Source organism: Dipodomys spectabilis, unplaced genomic scaffold (genome assembly GCF_019054845.1).
Source record: "Dipodomys spectabilis isolate Male_0828 unplaced genomic scaffold, ASM1905484v1 ptg000115l, whole genome shotgun sequence".
NCBI classification, from domain to species: Eukaryota; Metazoa; Chordata; class Mammalia; order Rodentia; family Heteromyidae; genus Dipodomys; species Dipodomys spectabilis.
In genome coordinates this window covers 1,834,363-1,854,122 of record NW_024870792.1, presented here as the reverse complement: position 1 = coordinate 1,854,122, position 19,760 = coordinate 1,834,363, and the positions used below count along the sequence as shown (strand labels likewise).

At 40.1% G+C, this 19,760-nt stretch overlaps 1 protein-coding gene across 1 annotated transcript in view; it reads left to right on the top strand.

The window, feature by feature from the left end:
• Ccdc150 (coiled-coil domain containing 150) overlaps positions 1–19,237 on the top strand; it is a 77,064-nt gene extending 57,827 nt beyond the window's left edge. Inside the window, 8 exon segments of the mRNA XM_042688381.1 lie at positions 728–897; positions 2,898–3,024; positions 4,960–5,154; positions 5,554–5,622; positions 5,710–5,871; positions 16,686–16,772; positions 18,386–18,505; positions 18,931–19,237. Coding sequence (XP_042544315.1) covers positions 728–897; positions 2,898–3,024; positions 4,960–5,154; positions 5,554–5,622; positions 5,710–5,871; positions 16,686–16,772; positions 18,386–18,505; positions 18,931–19,050 — 1,050 coding nt within the window. The 3' untranslated portion in view covers positions 19,051–19,237.
• The last annotated feature ends 523 nt before the right edge of the window (positions 19,238–19,760 follow it).

Genomic DNA, 19,760 nt, shown 5'->3' with positions numbered 1-19,760 from the left:
TCCAAAGTCAAAACACTTGGAAAATAATTTTATAATCTCAGAAGTAGCTAGAATGATCCCACTATGAATCAAGACACATACATACATGTGTAGATACATGGTATGTATCTACACATATGTATTCATATAATATATACATAGATATTTGATTAGTAAGCTTTCTTTGGAAGAATATGCAAGAAGAGATCCTGGTTTTATATGTTCCCTAGAGAATGAGACTAGAAGGTGAAAGGATCAAGACAAGGAATTTAGTTATAATTTCTTTTAGTTAAGATAAAACTGGGGCTGGGAAGGTGGCTCAGTGGTTGAGTGCTTGCCTTGCAAACATGAGACCCTGGGTTCGATTCCTCAGTACCACATAATCAGAAAAAGCTGGAAGTGGCGCTGTGGCTCAAGTGGTAGAGTGCTAGCCTTGAGCTGAAGAGCTGAGGGACAGCGGCCAGGCCCAGAGTTCAGGCCCCACGACCAACCAAAAAAAAAAGATAAAACTGGCTCTATTTTCTCATGCTCTCTGGTTGCCAGTGGAGCATACTCTTCTTATTGCCTTCTAAGAGTCTCCTAAGCAATACTGTAATGAGTTGTTACATATATTTCCCATAACTGGAACATTTTTTATGGTTCTAATTATCTCAACGGTATTTGAAGATGCAGTGTGAGGAGTAAAGACAGTGCTGTATATTTATTGCATCTGTTATTGTAGAATTAAAGGCACTCTTTTCTCTTTTAGATGGAACCTCTTCAAAAATCTCTAGATATAACTAGAGAAGACAACAGAAAACTCGCCCTGAGTCTGGAACAAGCTCTCCAGACAAACAGTCATCTGCAAACTAAGCTAGATCAAATGCAAGAAAAACTGGAAAACAAAGAAATTGAGAGGAAGAATTTGGAAGCCTTCAGGTAGGAGCAGTACAGTCACATGACACTGGGGAAGAGCATCTGAAGGAGTAAGTCCAGCTCACTCACATGGGCCAGTCAAACCATTTTCTCCTAATTGAGCTAGAACTTCCAGCCAAACCATGATGAGGAGCCAGCACAGCTGATAGGCAGCAGATAATAACTGCCTGGGGCAGCGCTCCACTTCAGAGAAGAGTAAACCAAATTTAAAGGGTATTGATTGGAAGGGACATTTGTGTTTCTGCCAAACTTAATGCATCCTTTACAAGCATGATTTGAGTCAAGCATGATGGTGAGCACCTATAATCTCAGCACTTGGGAGGTACAGGCAGGAAAATTGTTTAAGGCCAGCCTGGGCTACATAGTAAAACTTATTATATAATATGATACACAATAATATTAAAACAATAGTAATAATAATAGAAATAAAAGTATGATTTGGACAATGAATAATAGCAGTCCGGAAAGGGCTAACCCATCAGGATTGGGATGACTCCATCTAAGCAGATATGAAGCCATTTTTCTCCCTTTTTATGGTAAAGGGTTTTTTAATCAAAGTTTCACACTTTCTAGGCAGGCGTTATTCTACCTCTTCAGCCATTCTTCCAGCTCCTTTTGCCCTGGTTATTCTTGTGATAGGGTCTGACTTTTTGCCACAGTAAGCCTGAACCACAACCCCTGTTTATGCTTCACACAATAGGTGGAATGATAGGCACCTACCACTATTCCCAGCTTTGATTGAGATGGAATCTTGTGAATCCTCTTTCCTAGACTGCCCCAAACCCTGCTCCTTCTGATCTCAACTACATATCTGGGATGGTGGATGTATGCCAATATGTCAACTGTTTGTTGAGAAAGGAGTCTTGTGAACTTTTGGCCTGGCCTCAAATTTTGATTTCCCAATATCCTGCTCCACCCCCATGTAGCTGGGATTATATCCATGAGTTACCAGCATCTGGTAATTATTTTCTATTTTGAACTGAAATTTGTTATATTAAACCCATATTCAGCAAGCTACATGGTGGGTCTAGCTAAATACAATTCCAGGAAAATTTATACCTAAGGGAAATGTAATGTTCATATAGATCTGCATTCTTGTCTATTAGTATTCATATTGATGAAATATCAAGTGATAAGATATTACATACCACTTTTCATGTCTGTAATCTGTGCTAATTTTACATTATGATGATTTCTCAGCACCACTTAAAACAATATTGTTTCTAATGGTGGTTAGCTGAATTGTTTAAAGCCTTTTAACTGTCAACTTTGTTTTTTGTTTTGTTTTGGTTTTTTGTTTTGTTGTTTTGTCGGTCGTGGGGTTTGAACTCTGGGCCTGGGCGCTGTCCCTCAGCTCTTCAGCTCAAAGTGAGCATTCTACCACTTGAGCTATAGCACCACTTTCTTTCACTGTCAAGTTTGGTAGTTATGCTTGGATGGTTAGTAAGCCCATCTGAACCTTGAAGATTCTTCATTGACCACGAAATATAGCGCCTTCCTCTGACCTGAAAAGGTCGCATATAGCAAAAGCTGAGGTGTGAGACTCAGAAGTCCTCTTGAAGCATTTGCTTCAGAATTCACTGTTTATAATAGCTTAAATTATGACTTGTGCTCATAGGATGAATCATGCTTTACCTGAGATCTATGAAGTTATACAAATTAAAATTATACATATCTGTGTAAAAATTTCAAGAAACAGAGAACAAGTTTGTGAGCTTGTACTTCAGACATTGTTGACTTTGAGGTGGAATTATCATCTTAGACATTTACAGATTAGAATTCATTTTGACGAAGATAAGAGTTGTTGTGTTGGAGTGGACTAGTCTACTGTGGAGATGTATAGAGAGAGCCAAATTATAACTTGAGCATCCCATTACATTTCAGAGGGAAGGAACAGAGGCCACTGATGGCTGATCTACTGCTCTGCAAATCATACACATTCCCTCCCAAGTCTGACATAATTCAATTTCTAAAGCTGGTTTATCATGTCTTCTTCAAAACAGAGAACGGATGACTGAGGAATCCAAAATGGAAGCAGAAGTGCATGCAGAACGCATAGAAGCTCTAAGAAAGCAGTTCCAGACGGAGAGAGAAACTGCAAAGAAGGCGTCACAGCGGGAGCTTGCTGAGGTAGGGGTCCGTCTGGATGTGCACCTCTGCAGGGCAATCACAGAGGACCTCAGAGTGGCTTCTGTTCTCCGCTCCCCTACCCCAAAAAACTAAGCCATCTTTGTGCTGTTTGGAAAGCACTCTTTATAAGAAAACCATTTCTGACATACGATTATTTGCCTAGTGAAGAAATACCTTTAAAATAACATTTCCATATTTCGACAGATAGAAAAGTGTGTACAGAGACTCAAGTACATTCTTCTTATGTTAAGCATTACAATCCTTGAGAATAATCCCTGCATAACTTCACCCTTCTCAGATGCCTCTTCTTTTGTAAAGGCCAAGAGACACTGATTTAAAGGAACATTAAGGGCTGGGAAGGTGGCTCAATGGTAGAGGCGCTTGCCTTGCATGCCTGAGGCCCTGGGTTCAATTTCTCAGTACCACATAAGCAGAAAGAAAAAAAGCTGGAAGTGGCGTTGTGGCTCAAGTGGTAGAGCAATAGCCTTGAACTGAAGAGCTGAGGGACAGCGCCCAGGCCCAGAGTTCAGGCCCCACGACCGGACCCAAAAAAAAAAAAAAGGAACATTAAGAGGAAGGGAAATCTATACATTTATGTAAGTAATCATTATGAAATCATTATGATATTTTTCCATGAGACAAATACTTTAAATTCTTTAGGAACAAAAAGCAATACTATAAAAATATATGCAAGAAATGTACTTACTACCTTACTGATATAACTTTAACCCTTCTGTACATCACTTTAGCAATAAAAAAGAAATTTTGCATTAAATAAGATAGACTTCAGAACTGAAAAAAATATGCAATAATAGTCAACAACTGGAAAATTTTTGTATAAGCCACCATATAATTTATGTTCTTTTCTCAACATATGAGATTGCAAGTGTCAGAAAGCAAGAGAAAAGCTTATAGCTTGATAATAATCACTGAGCAGTGTGTAACAGGCTCTATATTCTTTCTGTATATTTTCATTTGCCTTTAATGTGTATCTTGCGGGGGGTGGGGGGGGTCCAGTCGTGGGGCCTGAACTCTGGGCCTGGGCGCTGTCTCTCAGCTCTTCAGCTCAAGCCTAGCACGCTACCACTTGAGCCATAGCACCACTTCTGGCTTTTTTTTCCTGCTTATGTGGTGCTGAGGAATCGAACCCAGGGCCTCATGCATGCAAGGCAAGCGTTCTACCACTGAGCCACCTTCCCAGCCCCTTAATGTGTATCTTATGGTAGGTTATATACATATTTTATAGCTAATGAACTTGAGACTTGAGGAACTTAGTTACCCCAGCCTACTACTCAGCAAGTAAGTGGTAAAGCTGAATCTGGAACTCAAGTCTGTTTTATTTCAAAGCTGTGCTCTTAAAGTACAAATAATGAATATACATATGCATCATTTATCTATTCTAAGATATATTTTGTCCTTTACTGTTAAAATTTATGCAAATCACTTGATAATATTCCATACATCTGCTCATACCAGCATTATTGTGTCACTTTAAAAAAAAAAAAGAAGAAGATTGATCCAGCTAGGCACAGTAGTCCATACTTGTAATCCCAGATACTTAGAGATGAGGAAGATTGCAGTTCAAGACCAGCCAGGGCAAAAAGTTAACAAGACTCCATTGCACAAATAAGCTAGTCATGATGGTTTATGCCTATGATCCCTGAATGTGAGATAGGTAGATCTCAGTTCAGCCAGTCCCAGGCAAAAACCCAGACCCTATCTATCTAAAAATAGAACTAAAAAGCAAAATGGGCCAGAGGCATGGCTCAGTTAGCAAAGTGCTTGCTTAGCAAGCACAAGGCCAAGTTCAAAGCCCAGTACTACCCAAAAACAGGTAGGTAGACAGATATGTAATTGAAAGACAGCAAAATGTAGGGGGAAAACTAAACAAACGTTTGTTATTGAATGTTCCATTGTTTTTCCTTTGTGTGCTAGGTAAAGAAAGCACTTGAAGAGGCCAATTTCAGATCAGTGGAAGTGTCCCGGACAAACAGAGATCTGCGGCAGAAAGTCTCAGAGCTGGAAAAAGTAATGAACAGTAATAAGGAGAAACTTAAGAGTCAAAAGGCCCAAATAAAGCTCTATTTGTCAGCAAAGGCAAATAATGCTCAGAATGTAGAGAGAATGAAGGTGTGTGAGAAACCCTGAGACTCCTCTTACTTCCTTACTGGGCTATGAGGGCCCAGGCAGTGGGTGTCTGGGGGAGAGGTTCAGAGCCCTCAGAACAGCATGCATTCTCTGGGAATTAAAGAGATACCGGGGAAGTGGGCTTATCTCTGTCTCACAGAAGAGACAACTGTGTAAATGGAGACTCCTCGTTAGCTGCTAGTGTCACATTTTGGCTTCCTCGTTTGTCTTTTCTGCAATGACTGTACTTCACCTTGCTCCTCTGGGGTCAGTGAGCTGGACAGGAAATTGGAGTCCAGTGATCACTTTGGGTCTCAATGGGATTGTGTCCGGCTTCCTATAGGTAAATGAACAACAATTTTCAAACTAATGATCTTTTGTTACTTCTACACTTGCTTTCAGCAAATAGAAACAGAATTGAGGCAAATGGAGATAATTAAGGATCAATACCAGAAAAAAAACTATGAGCAGGTAGATTTCCACAAATTCTTGTGTTCACCATTCCCTTAATTTTAAGCTTACACAAATTCACAAATGGCTTCCTCTGTTCCTTTCCAGTCACTGAGTATCCAGAAATTTGTATCTGAAATGGCTACCCTGCAGAAAGAGATGCAGCTATTAGCCAGGAGCCAATATGAAACCTCAGCACGGAATAAACAGCAAGAGCTGCGACTAGCAGCAGAGCGGAGAATGAGGCAGGAGCTAGAAAACCGATGCCAGGTAAAAGGCACCTTAAAATTCCTCTCTTAAAAGCATCTCTTAAAAGGTAAAAGGCACCTTAAAATTCCTCTCTTAAAAGTGACATGTGCCTAAGCCCAGCAGTTTATTTTCAGCACCTAGATTGTTTCAGAGGATTCTGTAGAAGAAAACACAGGTTTCTAAGTTGTTCATCTTGGCCAAGTTCTTAGCAGGACATATTATGTACTTTTTTCCTTGTTGTGACAAATGCCTGATGTAGACAATTTAAAGGAAGTACGATGTATTTTCATATTTCAGTCTACGATTCTTGGTTGTGTTGTGCCATGGTGAGGCAAAGATCATGGCATAGTAAAAGACTGTGGTACAAAGTCAATGTGTCAGCCAGCATGGAGAAGAGGATGCTGTTCACCTCATGGCAAATAGGAAGTAGAACTAGAAGGGAACTGGAGACCAGGTATATTCTTCCAAGTCATGCCTCTAGTGGCCTACTTCTTCCAGTGAGGTTGGACCTCTTCAAAATTTCCACTGCCTTCCAAAATAACACCACCAGCCCGAAACCTAGTATTCAACACATAAACTGTGGGAACACTCCATCTTCAAGCTATAACAAGTGATACTATCTAGGAACAAGCTCATAGCTTGGGTTTTCATTCTCAATTAATAAAAAAAATGATGTTTACTTTTAAAGAAGTTTGTATCTACAACATCCCACTTACTAAAAACGATTTCTGAACTGTGTTTCAGAAGTCTTATTTCTGAATAATCTTACAGGAACTATATTCCTCTTGGTCTCTCCCTATGGTGCTGTTAAGGAATCTGAGCTATTTATCTTTTCTTTTCTTTTCTTTTAGAATCAAGTGTCATAATATTTCCATTATTCCATACCCTAACATGGTCAAGAGACTCAAATTACTACAATAGACATCATTGCCCCTAACCTAGGGTCTTTAAAGGTACAATTTGCTTCATGTTGGAACTGATTACCTTATTCATCTTGGAAGTTGAGATATGTTTTGTCTTTACTTAGAATAGACTGTCTCTGACTTGCTTAAAACTATGATCTACTTTAATTGGAATGCTAGGCCCTACTCATAGAAATCTATTCCAGGGCAGATTAGACACTGTCAAAAAATTCACACAGTGCTTCCATTATTGAAGTCTTGTAATACACTCTTTAATCTCAGTAGCAATTACCAGTTAGCAGAAATCTTTCCTACAGACATGAGTATATCTAAATTAACTAATCATTATTTCTTAACTAATCATTATTTCTTACATAAAATATGAGTTGCCATAATTCCCTTGGTAATATTTGAAGACATATTAAAACCATACCATGAAAATATTACTCTATCCATTTTTTATATTTTCATTATCTTTAAATAGTTGTACAATGGGATCTTAATTCAATCTGTCAGTATTTGTGTACAATGCATCTTGATCAGTGTCACCCTGCCATCTATCCCAAGCCCACCAGTCTTCCCAGATTTCCCAATTTCATCTTCATATATGCACATTAAGTATTAACTTATTAATATGACTGTATTAATACTTATTAATACGACTGTTCATCCACCCTCTTCTCTTCATCCAGCCACTCTCTTAGTTCTTACCCCCTTGAGCAAAATGCGTATCAGCCTCCTGATAATAATTTTGTTAAGATGTCAATTGTTCAAAGTAGTTATACCATGAAAACAAAACCCATCCCCGCATATACTACACTTTAGTCACTTTGCTTCTATATATGCATGGTATAACCTTGTATGTGTTTTTACATTATGTCTAACATCCGCATATGTGCTCTTTATCTTTCTGAGCCTAACTTCCTTTACACAATATAAGTATTTTCCTAGTCCATCCATTCATTTTTCCTATAAATGACATCGTATTCTTCCTGATGGATAAATAAAATTCCATTGTGTGTACACACACACACACACACACACGCACACACACACAGAACATTTCTGTGATCCATTGATCAGTTGTAGGGAATCTGGGTAGTTAACTTGGCTATTGTAAATATGTACTAATGAACATGGGTATGCAAATAACTTTATTAAATCTTGCCTTGCAGTCTTTTGAATAAATGCCCAAGAGTGATATTACTGGATCCTTAGAAGGTGCTGTTTTTAGTTTTCTGATATATCTACATGCTGATTTTTTTTTAACATTTTTTTTTATTGTAAAGATACTATACAGAGGGTTACAGTTACATGAGTGAGGTAATGAGTACATTTCCTCTTGAACATTGTTACCCCCTCCATTGTTTTCCCCCTACCATCCCTTTCCTCCCTACCTTCCCCGAGGTTCTTTTTTTTTTTTGATTGTGATTAAGTGATTACATAATTTCCCGAATTTCACAGTATTGTGGAATAATGATGCTCATTTAAAGTCACAAGTTCATTCTAACTTTCCTAGAGCAAATTGTCTATCACAGTCTATAACATATAACGGTGTTCACATGTTATACACCATACATGTGATCAGCAGCATGGGGTTACTTAGTAGTGGTTCGACCAGATGAGTGGAAGTTCTTTGTTTCTTAAGTCCTGTTAGTTTTGTCGTATCACCTAACATTTTGGATTTAGCATCCACTTATCAGGGAGACCATGTACCGTCTGTCTCTTTGCTCTTGGCTTACCTCGCTCAACATGATTCCTTCTAGCTCCATCCATTTCCCTGCAAATGCCATTATTTTGTCATTTCTAATGGCTGCATAATATTCCATTGTGTATAGATACCACAATTTTTGGATCCATTCATCTGTGGTGGGGCATCTGGGTTGTTTCCATATCCTAGCTATTGCGAACAGTGCTGCAATAAACATGGAGGTGCACGTGTCCTTGTATATTGGTTCCTGTTGTTCAGGGTAGATGCCTAGAAGTGGTAAGACCGGGTCGTAAGGGAGGTCAATCTTTAGCTTTCTAAGGACCCTCCAGATTGCTTTCCAAAGTGGTTGTATAAGTGTACATTCCCACCAGCAGTGTAATAGGGTTCCTCTTTCTCCACATCCCCTCCAGCATTTGTCGTTGGCTGATTTGTGGATGTGGGACATTCTGACTGGGGTAAGGTGGTATCTCAGGGTTGTCTTTATTTGCATTTCCTTCACCACCAGGGATGATGAACATTTCCTCATGTGTTTCTTTGCCATTTTTATTTCTTCATTTGAGAAGTCCCTCTTTAGTTCCCTTGCCCATTTAGTAATTGGTTTGTTAGGTTTGGGAGGGATTAGTTTCTTGAGTTCCGTGTATATACAGGATGTTAACCCCTTGTCTGATATATTGCTGGTAAATATTTTTTCCCAATTAGTTGGTTGTCTTTCTAGCTTGGTTGCGATAGATTTAGCTGTGCAGAAGCTTTTTATTTTAAGGTAGTCCCATTTGTCAAGTCTCTCTCCACCTTGTTGTGACCCCGGGACTCTGTTCAGGAAGTTCCTTCCTATGCCTATTAGTTCAAGTGTTTCTCCTACTCTGTCCTGCAGTAGTTTCAGAGATTCAGGTTTAATGTTAAGGTCTTTAATCCATTTTGAGTTGATGTTGGTGCATGATGATAGGCTGGGGTCCACTTTTAGTTTTCTGCATGTGGCCGCCCAGTTTTCCCAGCACCAGCGGTTGAAGAGGCTGTGTTTCTTCCATTGTATGTCTTTGGCTCCTTTGTCGAATATCAGCTGGCTGTAGGCCTGTGGATTTATTTCTGGAACTTCTATTCTGTTCCATTGGACTTCGGGTCTGTTTTTGTGCCAGTACCATGCTGTCTTTGTTATTATAGCTCTGTAGTAGAGTTTGAAGTTTGGCATGGATAGCCTTCCCATATTGTCTTTATCCCCTAGGATTGTTTTGGCTATTCTAGGTCTTTTGTTGTTCCATATGAATTTTTGGACTGTTTTCTGTATTTCAGTGATGTACGTCATTGGGATTTTAATAGGAATTGCATTGAATTTGTATATTAGTTTTGGAAGTATTACCATCTTTACTATATTAAGTCGGCCTATCCAAGAGCATGGGAGGTCTTTCCATTTCCTAGTGTCTTCTGCAATTTCTTTCTTTAACTTTTTATAGTTTTCATTAAATAGTTCTTTTACATCTTTGGTTAGGTTAATTCCTAAATATTTTATTTTTTGGGAGGTTATTGTGAATGGGGTTGCTCCCTTTATTTCCCTCTCTTCTTGTACATTGTCAGTGTACAGGAAGGCAACTGATTTTTGTGGGTTTATTTTGTATCCTGCTATTTTGCCAAAGTGATTTATGATTTCTAAGAGTTTGGGGATGGAGTTTTTGGGATCATGAAGGTATAGTATCATATCGTCTGCAAAAAGGGATAGTTTAACTTCTTCTTTCCCTATGCAGATTCCTTTAATGTCTTTTTCTTGCCTTATTGCCCTGGCTAAGGGTTCCAGGACTATATTGAAGAGGAGTGGAGACAGTGGGCATCCTTGCCTTGTTCCTGATTTTAGAATTGGTTGTAGCTTTTCCCCATTAAGTATAATATTGGCTATTGGTCTGTCATAAATGGCTTTTATTGTTTTTAGAAATGTTCCTTCTATTCCTATTTTCTCCAGAGCTTTTAGCATGAATGAATGTTGGCCTTTTCTGCATCTGTGGCGATAATCATGTGATTCTTGACCTTGGCTCTGTTGATGTGTTGGATTACATTTATTGACTTACGTATGTTAAACCATCCCTGCGTCTCTGGGATGAAGCCTACCTGGTCATAGTGTATAATTTTTTTTATGTGTTTCTGGATTCTGTTAGCTAGAATCTTGTTAAGGATCTTTGCATCTGTGTTCATCAAGGAAATTGGCCTGTAATTCTCCTTTTTGGTTGGGTCTTTGCCTGGTTTGGGGATGAGTGTATATTGGCTTTGTAGAATTAGTTTGGGATAGCTCCCTCCTTCTCTGTTTCTCTGAAGAGCTTGAGGAATATGAGTATTAGTTCTTCTTTAAAGGTCTTATAGAATTCTGCTGTGAATCCATCTGGTCCTGGGCTTTTTTTTGTTGGAAGACTTTTGATAGCTTCCTGTATCTCGTTAAAGGATATTGGCTTATTTAATTGGTTAACTTCTTCTTTGCTCAGTTTGGGCAACTTGTATTTCTCTAAAAATGCATCCATTTCTGCCAGATTTTCTTCCTTTAGAGAGTATAACTTTTGAAAGTAGTCTGTTAGAATTGTTTGGATATCTTGGGTACGTGTTGTGATTTTTCCAGTGGCATCCCTAATCCTGTTAATATGGGTTTCCTCTCTTCTTTTTTTAATTAATCTTGCCAACAGGCCATCAATTTTGTTTATTTTTTCAAAGAACCAGCTTTTTGTTTAGTTTATTTTGGTTATAATTTTCTGATTTTCTAATTGGTTAATCTCTGCTCTTAATTTGGTTATCTGGCTTCGTCTAGTAACTTTAGGTTCCATTTTTTCTTGTTTTTCTAGCTGTTTTAATTGCAACATGAGATTATTTAGTCTGTCTCCATTCTCTTGATGTGGGCACTGAGGGCAATAAATTTGCTCCTCAGGACTGCTTTTGCTGTGTCCCACAAGTTTCTTTGTGAGGTGTTTTCATTTTCATTGAGTTGTAGGAAATGCTTTATCTCTTCCGTTACCCAGGCATTGCTAAGGAGTGTGCTGTTCAATTTCCATGTATTAGAGAAATTTCTGCGGTATGCTTTGTTATTGAGAACTAGCTTGATTCCACTGTGGTCAGATAGGATACAGGGGATTATGTCGATCCCTTTGTATTTGCTTAAGTTCCTTGCATGAACTATGATATGGTCTATTTTGGAGAAAGTTCCATGAGCGGCTGAGAAGAATGTGTACTGTGTTGTTTTAGGGTGAAATACTCAGTAGATGTCAGTTAATTGCGCTTGAAGTATGGCCTTACTTAATTCAGTAGCTTCTTTGCCAATCCTCTGGTTAGTAGACCTGTCCTTTGGTGAGAGTGGTGTGTTAAAGTCTCCTAGTATTATCATATTGGGATCTATTTTATTCTGTAAGTTTGAGAGCGTTTGTTTAACATATCTGGGTGCACCAATATTTGGGGCATATAAGTTGATGATGGTAATATCCTCCTCTTGGATTGTTCCCTGTATTAATATGTAGTGTCCGTCCTTGTCTTTCTGTACTGATTTTAATGAAAAGTTTATTTTGTCAGATATCAGGATAGCTACACCTGCTTTCTTACTGGGGGCATTTGATCGGTAGATCCTTTTCCAACCTTTCACTCTGAGTTTGTTTGTATGTTTGGCTGAGAGGTGGGTCTCCTGAAGGCAACAGATGGATGGGTCTTGTTTTCTGATCCAGTCCTCAGTTCGTTTTCTTTTAATTGGCGAATTCAGCCCATTTATATTAAGAGAAAGTATAGAGAGATGCATTGTTGTCCCTGTCATTCCGTTTTCCTAAGTTTTTCTTCTTTCCTTTCCTCCTGTGCTTGTTCAGTTAGACTTTGAGTAATGCCTGTCTGGGGCAGGTCCCAGTTCCTGGTTGCTTTCTTCAGGTTGTGTCCCCCCTCTTAGAATTCTTTGTAATGCTGGCTTAATGTTTATGTATTCATTTAGTTTTTCGTTGCTATTAAAAGTTTTCAGTTCTCCATCGAATGTGAATGCTAGCTTTGCCGGGTATATCAGTCTGGGTTGGCAGTTATTGGCTTTCAGGGCTCGTATGGTGCTTTCCCAGGCTTTTCTTGCATTCATTGTTTGTGTGGAGAGATCTGCAGTGATTCTAATTTTTTTCCCATTGTAGTATAGCTCCTTCTTCATTTTTGCTGCATGCAGGATTGTTTCCTTATTATTCAGATCTATCATTTTTACTATAATGTGTCTAGAAGTGTTTCTCCTGGAATCTTGCTTGTTGGGTGTTCTATACGCTTCTGTTATGTAGGTAAGATGCTCCTTTTTGAGGTGGGGAAAATTTTCACTGATTATCTTGTTGAATAGGTGTTGCATTCCCTTGCTCTGGAATTCCTCACCTTCGTCCACTCCAATTATACGAAGGTTAAATTTCTTGGCATTATCTGCTTGCTCTTGAATTTCCCTTTGGTTTAATTTGAGTGATTTTTCCATATCTGTCACTTTTTGGTCCAGTTGGTGTATTCCTGTCTTCTGTATCTGACACTCTACCTTCCATTTCATTCACTCTGTTGACCGTGGCTATTGTGGTTTGCATGGAGGAAATGGATCCCTTTATGGATTCAATGTTGGTACTCATAGTACTGATCTCAGTATGCATTACCTCTAATTTGGCGTTTTTCTCACTTCTTACTGAGGTTTGTGCAGCTTCTATTTTTGCATGCATCTCTTGTTTGATATCCTATATCTCTTTTGATAGTGCATCCTTGTGCTCTTTCAATTTCTGATCAATTTCTCGCTTTATTTCTTGAGTCATTGCCTCCAGCAACCCTTGGATGTAGCTTTTGTCTTCCATTCCTGCTTTGCTCCCACTGGGGCTCTCCCCTGCGTGCCTGCTGGCAATTGAAGTTAGCTTGCTGTCCTGGGTGGTGGTAAACCTTGTAATTTTTCTCTGTGATTTTCGCATGTTTTGGTGTGTCTGTCTTTGCTTGGTTGCTGATTCTGTGTTGGTAGAGAGAGTCTGTGCCTGATCTGGGTTCTGTTGGAAGCCTATTTCCAGCTGCTGTTCTGACCTACTTAGGATTCTCGGCTCTCTGCTGTAGATTGCTGGCAATTCCCGCCTTTGGAAGGGTTGAACAGCCTAGACTGCTTGTGTTTGCTCCTACGGGTGCTCTTGGGAAGATCAGATGCTTTGGATGCACTCTCCCAGATACTGGAGTCTGCTATGGGCTCCTGATGTGTTTTTGTTTGTTTGTTTGTTTTGGGCTGGTTGTGGGCTTGAACTCTAGGTTTGGGTGCTGTCCCTCAGCTCTTCAGCTCAAGGCTGGCACCCTACCATTTGAGCCACAGCACCACTTCTGACCCTTTTTGCTTTTGTGATGCTGAGGAATCAGATCCAGGGCCTCATACATCCAAGACTATGCTGAGCCGCCTTATCAGCCTGAGCTCCTGCTTACTATCAGGTGCTGGCGGCCTGTGTTACCCAATTCCCAGACTAGAGTATATGGGTGGGGTTTTGGTGGGGTTTGGCCTTCTCTTGTCCTGAGCCTCCAAGTCTTTTATTGTCACAGGCGTGCTTCCCAGGGGAGTGCTGTTCCCTGTTTTTCTCCCCTCTGCTGAGGCGTATGCTCAGCTTTTGACTTCAGTTGGGAGGAGTTGGTTGTGTTGTTCAGGTGCCGGATCCCCAGGCCTGGTTCCAGCCCCCCGCCTGGAGCGCGCTTGTTAGGCCTGTGCTGCTGTGTATACCACCTAGGTTATGCAGCCTGGGGTACACAGTTCAAATTTCTTCTACTGTTGGTAGTCTTGACCCAGGGGCGCTGTTCCTGGCTTGGGCATTTAAGCTCCCTTCCAGGGGCGCTCTTGCTCTAGCCTGGCCAGCAGAGTGTGCTCCACGGGCTGGTGGAGCTCTCGAACAGTTCCCAGTTTTAGTGGGTCCTGTGGTCCGGGTGTTGGGGTAGGGAGTCTAGGTCAGGGTCTGGGGATTCCCTCCAGCTCTGGTCTCCCTTGAGGGATACACTGTCCCCTGTGGGGTACTCACCCTGGAGCTAGTTGATTCTGTGTGGTGTAGGTTGTCAGTTGCTGTTGCAATCCAAGTTCAGTTGGGGTGGTTGTGGGCTGGGCTGGGCGGTGGTGGCTCTGTGTGATTCTTTTCTGTCTCTGCCTCTATCGAAGCTGTCGGGTCCACAGTGTCCACGCTCAGGCGGCTTCTGCGCGGGTGATCTGCAGGCAGCCCCCTATGTCTCTGGGACGCCGGGTTGTAGAGATCGGTGGGTCTGACGCCAGTGCCTCAGGCTTTGTCACGCTGCCGGTGCCGGGCGGCTTTGGCAGGATGGAGCCTCTCTGCTCGGGTTCTACATCCTGATTTGCATCATGCTTGCTCTATTTTTACATTCCTACTGTCCATTAGAGTCCCTTTTGTCCCACATCCTCACCAGGAAAATTATTTTTCTTCCTGATAATGGCCAATCTGATTGGATTGAGATGGGATCTCTGTGATGTTTTGACTTACATTTCCCTTATGGCTAGGGATGTTGAGCATTTTTTAAATTAATTTATTAGCCATCCACACCTCTTCTGAGAAGTATCCATTTAGCTCTTTTGACCATTAATTAATTGAGTTGGGTTTAGGATTTTTTTAGATCCTTGCATATTCTGGTAATTAGACCCTTGCCAGACATATAGCTAGCAAAGATCTCCACTTCTGTGTGGGCTATCTTTTTAACTTAGTAACTATATCCTTTGGTGTAAAGAAGCTTGTTTTGTTGTGTTGGTGGTGGTGGTGGTGGTGGTGGTGGTGGTGGTAGTGGGGCTTAAACCCTGGGCTTGGGTGCTGTCCCCATGCTCTTCAGCTTAAGGTGAGCGCTCTACCATTTGAGCCACAGCGCCACTTCCAGTTTTCTAGTGGTTTATTGGAGACAAAAGTCTCATGGCCTTTACTGCCCTGGCTGGCTTTGGACCAGGATCCTCAGAACTCAGCCTCCTGAGTAGCTAGGATTACAGGCATGAACCACCAGCTCCCAGCAAGAAGCTTTTTAGAATGCAATTCCATTTGTCAGTTCTTACTCAGAAAGTTCTTCTCTATGCCATGAGTTCTAGTGTTTTCCCTACACTTTCCTTATAGTAGTTTCAAGGTTTCAGGTCATTGAAGTCTTTGATTGACTTTGAATAGATACTGGCAAAAGGCAAGAGCTGTCTTTTGCATATGAATATCCAGTTTTACCAGCACCATTTTGAAGGAGATTATCATTTTTCTTTTTCTTTTTTTTTTGCCCGGGGGGGGGGGGGGGGGGGAGGGGGGGGGGTGTCGGTGTCCAGTCGTGGGACCTGAACTCTGGGCCTCGGCACTGTCCCTCAGCTCTTAAGATCAAGGCTAGGCACTCTACCACTTGAGCCACAGCGTCACTTCTGGCTTTTTCTTTTTGCTTATGTGGTGCTGAGGAATCGAACCCAGGGCCTCGAGCATGCAAGGCAAGCGCTCTACCACTGAGCCACCTTCCCAGCCCGAGATGATCATTCTTCTAAACATACACTTTTTTTTACTGCTTTGTTAAAACTCAGGTGACAGTCAATTTGTAGGGTCATTACTGGCCTTCTCGTCTGTTCCACTGGTCTTTAGATCTGTCTGGAATTGTGATACCTTCCGCTACTTCTAATCTAATGAAAGTATATATTAAGATTACTTGTAAGGGGCTTCAAAAATTCTACCTTCTAACAACAATGAAAGTTTCTGTCTGATTCTAAAAAGAGATGTGAATTACTTTCTTTTATCAGTACCCATAAATCAAAGTGAAAATGTGTAACCATATACATAATTGTAGACCATAGGCTAAATAGAAGATGAATTTTGTCTTGGTTTTGTTGTTGTTTTGTTAGTGGTACTAAGAGTTGAACTTGGGGCATTACACTTATAGGTAGATGCTCTCCCAGTTGACCCATATGCCCAGCTTTTTTGCCTAAGTTATCTTTGGGAATTAGGGATCTTGTGTTTATACTTACGTCCGTCTGAACTGTAGCCCTCCTACTTATGCATTCTCCATGGTTAGCTATATACCATCCTTTCCAACTATTCGTTGAGATGGGTCTCACTGCCTTTTAAACTGGATTGTTCTTGAACTGTGATCCTCTCACAAATAGTTAAGATTATAGACATGAGCCACTAGCACCCAGATTTTATGTTAGATCTTGGTAGCAGGCAGGTGTCCATATTATAAATTGAAGCCCTTTTTTTTGTTCTATATGGTACATTGGAAAGTAATTAAAATCTGGATCATATTTTCAGGAATTGGAAGAAACTATCAGACACCTGAAAAAATGTAAAGAGGCAACAGAGAATAAATTGAAAGAAGCTAGCATGGAATCAGAACAGGTGAGCAAGCCCAAGTTATTGTCTAAATCTTTAGGCACGTAAGTCAATGTAAAATCTTTTATTAACAAAGGAATGCAACAGGCAAGATCCATTGAGTTCTAAGGTATTGTTTCTATTGTAAAAGTAATTTTTAGATTAAGTTCTGTGTCTTGATGATAGATAATAGAATTCAAAAATTAATTAATTAATTAAGCCTGATGTCCCTACTACTAAACAGAAGGGAAGACCAGCATGTTTGTGGATTCTGATTATTATTTGACATGAACTAAAAAAAGTGAAAACTCTTGGTTCAAACAAAAACTAATGGTGTAGAGTTTGCCCTATCTAATTTGTAAATGTTATTCTAAGTTCAAAACTTAAATTAACATGTGAGGTTATATTAAGTCATAATTTTTTTTTAAAAATTAAATCGTAATTTTTTATAGTAAGAGAAGATATTTGAAGTCATAGATCTGTATCCCAACCTCCTCTCATTTTCTAGATTAAAAAAAATAGAGTTCGGTGTCATGACTCAGACCTATAACCCTAGCTTCTCAGGAGGCGGAAGCCTAAGGATTGTAGTTTGAAGACTGCCTGGGCAGGAAAGGCCATGAGATGTTTATCTCCAATTAACCACCAAAAGTCCAGAAATCGAGCTGTAGCTTAAGTGGTAGTGGTAGTGGGCTATCCTTAAGCAGAAAAGCTCAAGGACAGTATCCAGATGTTGAGTTTAAGCCCCTGGATGGGAACACACACACACAAAAATAGAGATTCTTAAGCTTAAAATATCACAGTTAGATTACTATCAATTTATTGTTTGTTCTCTATTTTAACTGTTACATTTGCACAATAATGCTTTATTAGATTTGCGTAGAATGGTATATTAGAATATGGATGCTGACAAACCTAAGTTTGAATCCCAACTGTGACACTATGTGTGCTTAAGGAAAATTACATTTACTTTCTTTAGACCATCTATTACCCTTTGGCAAAACTCAGTAAGGTCATACCTACTACTGCTTTATTCTGACAGATAACTCAGAGTGTAAGACTCAGTGAATGTTAACTCCGTCTTGTTTATCATACAATAGGAAATATGATAGATAAAGCCATTGGAGACATCTTTCTCTCCACTGCTGGTAAAGAGCGATTGGAGAGAGTTGGCATAGTTGATTTGGTTGGTTTGGTTTGGCTTGGTTTAGGTGAGTTTCAGGAGTAGGGCCTGTAGCTGTTATCAGAATGCACAAACAGACCTGGAAAATACTTTACCATCAATAAAATAAGTGACACTAAAGAGAGAGTCTCTATTCTGATCTCAGAATAACATGCCTACTCTGTGAGCCGGCTGACGTGGGACAATGCCTGACAACCGCTTGTTGCCACGGTTGCAGAGGAGGTGTTCTGGGGGGGATACCTGAAGGTGGTAGAGGTCCAGGAAACACTGACGAGTACATGAGAAGTGGCAAGCCTGGATGCATTCTTTAACCCTTCATTCAGGAATACTTTCTCAACTTGTAAGGTGCTCGGTGTATTTACAAATAAGATTTTTATTACTTAAGTAAAAAATACCTCAAATTACTAAGGTACCAAGAAGAAGAAGAAAAAAAACCTTTTGTAACTGTTTCTCTGTTCAGATAACAGCCAACCTGGAAGAAGCTCACCGCTGGTTTAAGTGCAGATTTGATGGCTTACAGCTTGAGCTGTCAAAAAACAGGTTGCAGAGGCTCCCCCGGGAAGACAGGTGGCTAGAAGAGGTGAGGCTGACATCGTCTAAAAAAAAGTATTTATTTACTTACTTACTTAGGGGAAGTCTTTTGTTCTGATAGAGTTTTGCTAAGTACCCCAAAATGGAATAGAACTCAAAGCCCTCCTCCCTGTCTCCACAGTACTGGGGACTATATGCGTACACCAACATACCCAGCTCTCGTGGGATTTCTAATCATATTAGTTCTCTCAATGTTCAGCTACTCTCTTATTAATCATTAGATTCTCTAAATTACCACTAGGAAGCCAATGAACTAATTTTTATGCAAGTTTCTAGTAGGTTTTCCAAACTAGATTAAAACTACCATTGGGATAAATATATGACATCCATGGAAGCCAAGAGGTCCTAAACATTGTTGTTAGTGTTGAACAGACAGACTTAAGTGTGTGTGTGTTCATGTGTATGTTTCAGCAGGACCAAGACAACAGGCATGCTATTGAACCCAACCAGTCTGCTCTGCATCGATGGGAGTCAAAGCAGAATCTCGGGCTTATGCCCAAGAAGTATCATTCTGAGACAGAGAGGAAGAAATGACCTTCAAAGGAGCTTCATCATGTGTAGCTATACTTCCACAGTTGGGAGAGCCAGAAACCAGAGCTGGCCTGTTTCTACGTCATAAGAGCATGAAGTCTTCAATGTGGGCTGAAGATTCCGGACCTTAGTTTATTCTTTATGAACTCTTTTATATCACTGCAGAACTAGCTCATCATCTTGTCCTTGTCCCTATTTTCTACCCAATAAATTTAAATTAGTTTGTTATACAATAGGAAATGCTGTAGAATAATACTTGGCTATTTCTATTATATTTTTCTCATTGAGAATTTAGTATGGTACTAAATCTAAGTAATATGATCCTTCATTAGTACTATTTTCACGTCTAGCCTATAATTTCTGGGAATGGAATCCCCTAGGAAAAAATGATAGGAACTCTGCCACTACCTTATAAACTCACACACTTCTATACTGAGTAATTAACTAACAAAGAAAATTTAATAGTAATATCTCTACTCATAAATAGCATGTCTAAAGATTGCATTTAGAGCTTCCTTGGTTTTTAAGAAGTTTATTGAATGTATGAGTCTGCTCTGCTCATGGACCTATGTTTGATCAATGTCACTCTTTCTTATGACCGTAAGCAATAAATTCAATTTTTTTTGTTGTTGTTGTCATGGGGTTTGAACTCTGGGCCTGGGCACTGTCCCTGAGCTCGTCAGCTCAAGACTCTACTGCTTGAGCCACAGTGC